Below are 7949 nucleotides of genomic sequence, written 5' to 3'. Positions count from 1 at the left end.
ATATATATATATTTATTATTGAGAAATTCTTGAACTGCCATATCTCTACATACATAAAATACTGTCGAATAAAAATAATCGAAACGGGAAAAGTAATAAGAGAGTCAGTGCGCGATTTTTGATGTGCTAAAAAATTTTAGAGCATCACAAAACTGCACACTGACTTATTGTCCTTCCTGTTATGATTTGAAAGTATTTCTGGCATCATATTAATTTTCACAATATATTCATTACATACATAGCGAAAGGATTAAACAGCTAAATTTTTATTAGATACAATTATTTAAAAGTAGTTTATCATAATTTCATATCACGAGTAAATATTTTTCTAGTTTCCATTTTTTTTTTTTTTTTAAAAGAAACTTATGGACCACGAAGTTGAGCTAATAAAGCTTCATTTTTGCGACATTCAATAGTAAGCTGTCTAACTGCCGTAACATATTTGCGTTGTTGCTCTACAAGAGTGACGAGTTGTCGACTAAGCGTATCTCGCCTTCCTTTTTCGTCGGTACACCGTTTTTCCACCTAAAAAAATATTTTATTTAAAATTATTTTGTGACTGCAGAATTTATCATTGAATATGATGGAAGTAAGGGAAAACTTGTTTTTCCATGTTACCATCGCTTTATTGCGCTTCACTCCTGCAACAATTGTCTCAAATTGTTTCAGGAACTGTTCCTTGCCACTTGTTGATGCCATAGCTCTGTCATAAAACATATTAAGTTACATATATGTTAAGACTATAAATATTTAAAAACAAGTAATATCTACAATACGTACTCATTATAATTATCTTGAATAGAATTCAGCAACGACAATTCCTTACTTATATATAGTTTTGTATCATCGAGGGTATTGTATAATGTATAATATTGTTTAGTTTCTTTGTGCTTAGCTGAAACTGTAATATACTTCTTTAATCTAAATTTTGCAAAATAGATATTTATAAATTATAGAATTGTTCTTATGTCTGTAAATAAAAATTAATCCAGTTAACCTTGATTATAGAGTTCCATGAAACGTCGTTGATATTGTGTCAATTCAGAGCGTCCTGGAACATCGTCCAATTGTCTCGTTAAAGATGCAATAATTCTATTTTTTTTAGCCAATTGCAATCGCACTCGTGTTATAATTTCCTTTTGTTCTTCATATTCTTTGACACGATCTTCCTCTTCCATCGGAGCACCATTTTCAATTTCTTGTAACATACCTCGAAGAAGATTTAAATCCGACTTACATTGTTCTCGGAAATTATGTTCTTGTTCCTTTAATCCTTCATGTACAGATAGAAGTTCCTCTAATCGTTTGAAGGTACTAAAAGTTGAATAAAAATTCTTATTTCATATTTAAGCAAATACAAAAAGAAAAAATTATTAATATCTAAAAAATTAATATATATTATTTAATATATTTTATTTATAATCAGTTATATTTTTATTACTGATAAATACCTATTATTATCATTAATTCCAATTTCGCGAATTTTTTTAAACGAGCGTTCAATGACTTCTCTTCTCGTACGATATTCTTTCACCTTTTCTACTATTTCAGTAAGTTTATCACATAAGTTATCTCTCTCTTTTGTTAACTTGCGTACTCTAGATTGCAATGTTGTTTTTTGTTTCTGTAATGCAATTAGAGCGCGCGACGAATCTGTTGCATCACCATCCTATATTAATAAAAATGTTACATTGTAAAATGATATATGCTTTAATTATATTGCATAAAAATATATTCTATTTAAATTTACCTCTATTTTAGAAGTAGTCATAGTTGCATATTTTTCTGCCACTTTAGCAATTTCTTGCGCTTGTATACCAACAATGTTTCCAAGTGTATATACATTTAAGCGCATCTGTATGAAAAATTAATAGTTATAATATTATAAAATATAATTTATAATTAAAAGAAAAAGATAGTTTTTTAGAGTGACTATATTTCAAATAATACGTGTCATGTGAATTTTAAATACATTTTTTTTAAGTATTACAAATAAAATGTGCAAGTATATGCTGCCCTTAATAAAAAAAAAAGTATTTAAAAAAACAGTCTCGAAAGCACCTTTTCTCTCTTAGCATGTAACATTTTTAAAAATGTACATACCGAATTTTCTTCTATGACAGATAGAGCAGCGGTGATCTGTTCAGTGGTGTTCTAAAAAATGTAAATTGTATTGCATGAATTTTTCTACTATATCAATAAATATTTCAAACGGATAAATTAAAAGTGATGCATTTATAATAAATAATACCTTTTCATTTTTTTCATTATTGGACTCATTTTTTGAATCACTGCTTTTAGATTCTGTTATTGTTGTATTTTTAACAGCCTCAAATGGTGCTTCATATTCTAATACCGTACCGATGAACCTATTTGATTCGTCTTTTACAAAATCCTCTTTTTGTTTGAATAAACGCCGTGGTTCGTAAGCTTTCTATTGTGCATTAAAGAATATAAAAAATATTGCATATTAATCACATATTTACAGCATTTTTACAAATGTCTTTATAATAATAATTTATACCTTAACTGAACGTAAATTTTTGATAATGTTGTCATTAGCTGTTGCTCTAATCTCGGAATCTTCACTAAAAGTATGTTTTTTATGAAACTGATTTAATGCAAAAGCTCTCACAAAATCTGCCATTTCCTGTCGCATTTCCATAGAACGCTTTACTAGCCATTGAATAACTGGGAATATATGAATACAATCTAGACCTTGTATTTGATGTGGTTCTATTCGGTATGGACAGTTCATTTTGGGAAGCATAGCTACAATTTTTTCTGTCAAGGAACTGCAATACACATATATTTTATATAATTATATATTTAAGTTATTATTGAAGACTTTTTATAGCTAACAGAATTTAAAAAATAAAAAGATTTGTTATAACACATTATGCATAAAAGGAAATTAATATCCTAAATAAAATCTATATTTTCAAGGATAATGATGTAACATACATTTTTTGACCAATTGTAAGATTCTCTTGAAAAAGCAGATCTACATCTACATCAAAATTACATGACTCTATGCACCAGGTCATTCCACCGACAACCTAATCAAATGAATTATTTTTTAAATTATATATATATAAATTGAATAAAAAGTAAAATAAAAATTGAAGATCACAAACCTTATCGAAATTTGATAAACCTTTTATTCGTGCTCTAAAGTAACCCGCAGCGACAAGTAAATCAATAATTTCTTGAAATTTAGTGGTTTGTTCCTCATCTTCACGTACATCGACCTAAGAACATTGAACATTTTTATGATTAATTTAATATTATTGCTGATAACTAGACGTCTTGAAATATTTTACCTCTGTACTTTCAGAACTTCTTAATAATCTTTTCGGCATATCGTTCAGCATATTGTGCTTTTTCAGAGCACGTTATTATATATTTACTTCAATATATTTAGGATTAAAATTAAACAGAGAGTGTATTAATTTATTATAACCGTACAGAAGTTTCTAACCCACTCAGCTGTCAGATAGCTATCATTCGGATTCAGCACAATTCGGGAATAAGAAATCGGAAGTTAGTAAGGTGCTGCGCCCTGCCGCGACATTCGAAAGTTGTAAATTAATCGAATTGTCATCCATTTCCGTCACTTCTGAAATACATTATACAGAGGGCAACATAGAGCGACTTGGATCGGATGTTAGGTTAACTTCAAGCTTATGAAGCAATATTTGGAGTATCATAGTTTTTGAAAGTTTGTGTGATAGATATTTTCAGTTATTTAATCGTGTACGGGAAAACGCATCGTCATTAGCTATTTTACATAAATGGTACGTGCACGTGTATGGCTCTACGTGGAGACGTGTATAAGTAAGGACAGAGGTTGATCAAGCGAACATTGTGTACTGCAAATTTCTTACGGAATTGTGTATCGCAGTCACATTTTGCCTTTACATCGTTATTTTTCGTATTATGAAGCGACGTCAAAGAAGACCGGTTCTGACGTTCAACAAGCCACAAAGCAGTTATGGCGAACACTCGCAAAGTAAATATCAATGTTTGTTTTTAGTTGGTGCACTGATTATGATGATAATTTTAATTTTTTTCCAATCGTTTTACTTTGCTAAAATTAATCATTAATAAAACATTGAGCATTAATGCATAGTGTGTTATCATCTTATTTACCTTATTTGTATTATTATAGACAAGTGTAAGTCGATAAGTAATGTACAACCTGCGCAAAATGAAGCCAATAATCCATTGGCCAATATGTTGTGCCAGTACAACTCTGACAGTGATACAGAAGATCCCAAAAAAGATACACATAAATTGGATGATCAAGTCAATGATTTTCTTAAGGTATAACTGATGATAAGTTTTTTGTATAAAGAAATTATATTTATGTATATTTCTTATAGGAAATTCAACTCATTGCCCCTGAGCAACCTGTACCAAATATTGCTAATGAACAAGGTTTAGCTACTAAAGCGATTCCACGATCTGTACGTCATTCAAATCAACGAACATGTAAGGATTTTAAATAAAAATGATGGAATATATATTACAAATATTATTGTGGAATATTTGAATATCTATATTTTAGTGTGGCAAGAATGCTATGACAAATTTTCTGGTTATCCTTACTATTGGCATATCGAAACTAATGAGGTAACATGGGACATGCCAGAGGAATTACGCTTATTACAAAAACAATCAGAAGTAGGACCCTCAGCAAAACATCCCATTCAGGGACCACATTGGGTTGATTTTTCATCTATCAAATGTAATTGTCATTTTATACATTTTTCTACTTCTAATATTTTAAAAAGAAATAATATCTATGAGTATCTGTTGTAGATCGGCAATCCCAAACAAATATACCAGAAGGTATGATACCACAGGAAGTAGTAGCAAGAAATCGCAACAGATTCCTGCACAATGAAATTTCTAAAAAATGTAATTCGGAAAGCACACCGGAAATCAACAACGAGTCTCCGACAAAGGATGATGATTCAGAGGATGGGTATAGCAAAAATTATATTTCAAATAGATTTATAATATTTTGACACAATTAAAAAATATATTTCAATTTTATAGACGGATAGAAATGATAACATCTTTCGGTAGTGATGGAAGTGATTCGGAGGATGAGAATAATTCTTCAGATGAAAATAAGATCTCAACACCTTTATCTGAGTCTAAAAAGTCTAACTCAATGCCTTATGTAAAAAGCGGTGAAATTGGACCTGCTTTCTGTCCAACGGAAATACAATCGCCTAATAAAAACTTGTTTCATTCATATAAATCTGATTCGATTGATACATCAAATTCTACAAGTCATCTTGAACAACTTAACGAACGTGTAACAACTGAATCTGACAGCAAGACTAGTGTAGTTCAAGGCGAAAAAGAATTTCTCATGGAAAACAAAAATAGAAAGGATATTAATGTGCATAACACAATTCCGAAATTAGGTCTTCACGTGTCTTTAGTACCTGGTTATGGAGATGATTCAGATGGAGAAGAGGAAGTTAGGCCCAAGCAAGAGACAAAACCTTTGTTTCCGATTGCGCAGAATGAAGAATACGTAAATGTAACGAACTTGATAAAAAATGATGTTCCCGCAAAAAATTCTGGCAATGTACAAGCTTCCGATCAGTGTAGTGACAATAATGAAGATACTCAAGAGACAAAAAATGATAATGAAAGAATGGAGGAAAAAGAATCAAAGCCGGACGAAGATAAATCCAAGACAAATATATTTTTGGAAGATATGCAAGTGTGCGGCAAGGCTTTTCAAAGAAAGAAGCGAATAGCATTTGATGGTATCAATTATATTTATCTAATTTTATTCTAGTAATTATAGATAACAAAAATTTCCATAAAAATTATATTTCTTAAAATTATATATACCTAATTTTGTATTTATCCTAAAACTTATATCTCTTTATATATTTACATAAATAAATCATTTTCTCTATAATTTCAGTTACATCTAAAGTTAAACAAAGTAATAATACATATCAGGAAAATACAATTCGAGATGATAACAGCAGTGATCTTATGAGTAGTGAAACTACTTCACACAATACTGAGGATGGTGACGCGGGTATCAATAATCAGTTTTGTGCAGAAAACCAAAGAGAATCCAATGAAGAGCATAAGGAAATAGAGCAGTGCATTAGTATTAAGACTGAAGAAAAGATTAGTTCGAAAGACGAAGTATGCGATTCGGAAATACCTGTAGAACACAAAACAATATTGAATGTTGCCGGAGAAAAGGCCAACGAGGAACTGAATAACTTATCTCAGATTATAACAGAGAAATTGAAGTTTCTTTCCGAAGGAAGAGAGAGTGTCTCTGCTGTTCAAACAATGCAAATTCAACTACAAGTTAGTGCTCATATTTATATATTTTATTATTTATTTTTATTATATTATGATATTTTTGAAGTATTTAACAAACGATATGAATTTTATTAATATAAATTACTGTATTTATTATAGACATTATCTACTGCATGGACGGCAAGCAGCTTAGATGACAGTTACTTTCAAAAATGGCTAACTAATACAAATCATGAATTGGAAAGACTAGAGCAAGATGCGGCACCAGCTGGTTGGCTATGTCAATGGGATAGGTATGGTATTCCGTATGCAATTTGCATTTTTTTATATAAATATAGGTACCTCATAAAGGGAGATATTTATGTTTAATGGCTTTAAATGTATCATTAATTTATACAATGAATATATTTATATATTTTTTTTATATATTTATACAAACTCTCACATACATATACAATTGCCATGTACTGCTACTGTTATGATTTCATCCATCATTGAAAAGTTTATTTATTTTTAGTAAGAATTTAGGTGCAAATTAGTTAATTAATATAGCTTTAGTATACTACCTTAAAAAAAAAAACATTGAGCAGTTTAATATTTATGACTTTTTTTTATAGGGTGCATACTATAAATTTCTAACGTTTTACAAGTTCTAATCTACATTCAAATATATTTTTAATTTATTACTTTCATACAATTTATACTTTTCTACAAATTAATTCAAGTTAAAATAGGTCATAAATATTAATTTAGTATACAAGTAAATACTAATTTATAAATAACCAATGTTGCATTATATACAATGATTATATACAATCTTAATACTCAGTAGATACATTTTCTTTTAATTTAGAACAATGATGCAGCAATGATACATTTTATTACTCCATACACAATAGTTGTTTTAGCTTAAGTGAAGGTGCAAAGCTCGTAAAGATTACGGTCTCGAAGTGTAACATTTCCTCTTAGTGCTGAATCAAGCCTTTGGTTTTGTGATACTGTCAATGTGATAATTAATACGTGTTGAGTGATACATATTTTTAACATAAATGCTACGATAGTAGAAGCGATAATCAAGTAACAAGTATGTTACTTGGTTTAAGGATATTTGTGCTATGACTAGTTTGAGAGAAGTGCAAGGTTAAAGTAACATTTATTAAAATGAAGACAAGAAGACGCAAAAAAGTGAAAGAACTCTCATTCTTTGATCGCAACAGGATTAATAATTCGCGTTTAGTATAATAATACGTATTAATGATACGTAGCAAAAAATGTATCGCTTTAGTGAACGATTATAAAAATATTTAACCGAATCCATTAACGTATGACGATTAATATTTTTGTAAAAGATGCTTATTAGCACAAAAAATTATTAAATTGCTTGTACAATTTAATAAGTGATATTATTATTCTGATTCTGCTCATAGATGCGTTTTAAGACCGAAAAAGATTTCGGCGCGCATGAAGTATCGGCGGTATGCAGAATCAGAATGTATAAATTCACATAAGAAATATGTATTTAAGCACTAAGATCCGCCTCAATCAAATACTTTTTTTCATTTAATTATATTTAACAGAACATTTTATATTATTTTATGTTATTTGTTTATGTTTTTTACGTTAACTGATATAAT

General features: G+C 29.5%; 2 protein-coding genes across 7 annotated transcripts in view; one reads left to right on the top strand and one right to left on the bottom strand.

Annotated features, from left to right (window-relative positions):
• Positions 1-299: 299 nt before the first annotated feature.
• LOC108746604 (coiled-coil domain-containing protein 93) lies at positions 300-3512 on the bottom strand. 3 transcript variants are annotated; one of them, XM_018483472.1, is made up of 12 exons: positions 3324-3512; positions 3138-3251; positions 2965-3059; positions 2525-2795; positions 2252-2434; positions 2104-2154; positions 1751-1855; positions 1452-1669; positions 998-1314; positions 781-901; positions 619-703; positions 300-525 (listed from the first exon to the last, which is right to left on the bottom strand). In XM_018483472.1, the coding sequence occupies exons 1-12, from the start codon at positions 3372-3374 to the stop codon at positions 364-366; spliced, it is 1773 nt and encodes a 590-aa protein (XP_018338974.1). In that variant the 5' UTR covers positions 3375-3512; the 3' UTR covers positions 300-363. The 3 variants fall into 3 exon arrangements, with proteins under 3 accessions (XP_018338974.1, XP_018338976.1, XP_018338975.1); XM_018483474.1 differs by lacking the exons at positions 2965-3059; positions 3324-3512 and having other exon boundaries at positions 3138-3181; XM_018483473.1 differs by lacking the exons at positions 3138-3251; positions 3324-3512 and having other exon boundaries at positions 2961-3025.
• Positions 3513-3634: 122 nt separating this feature from the next.
• LOC108746627 (formin-binding protein 4-like) overlaps positions 3635-7949 on the top strand; it is a 7229-nt gene continuing 2914 nt past the window's right edge. For all 4 annotated transcript variants that reach the window (XM_018483524.1, XM_018483527.1, XM_018483526.1 and 1 more), the window contains exons 1-8: positions 3635-4012; positions 4172-4326; positions 4386-4494; positions 4571-4750; positions 4825-4990; positions 5065-5792; positions 5957-6360; positions 6475-6608. In XM_018483524.1, the coding sequence (XP_018339026.1) occupies positions 3940-4012; positions 4172-4326; positions 4386-4494; positions 4571-4750; positions 4825-4990; positions 5065-5792; positions 5957-6360; positions 6475-6608 (1949 nt within the window). In that variant the 5' untranslated portion in view covers positions 3635-3939. The remainder of the gene's footprint in view (positions 4013-4171; positions 4327-4385; positions 4495-4570; positions 4751-4824; positions 4991-5064; positions 5793-5956; positions 6361-6474; positions 6609-7949) is intronic.

Source organism: Trachymyrmex septentrionalis, unplaced genomic scaffold, assembly GCF_001594115.1.
Source record: "Trachymyrmex septentrionalis isolate Tsep2-gDNA-1 unplaced genomic scaffold, Tsep1.0 scaffold182, whole genome shotgun sequence".
NCBI lineage: Eukaryota > Metazoa > Arthropoda > Insecta > Hymenoptera > Formicidae > Trachymyrmex > Trachymyrmex septentrionalis.
Note: the sequence above shows the minus strand (reverse complement) of the source record. Positions and strands in the feature narration are given on the sequence as shown.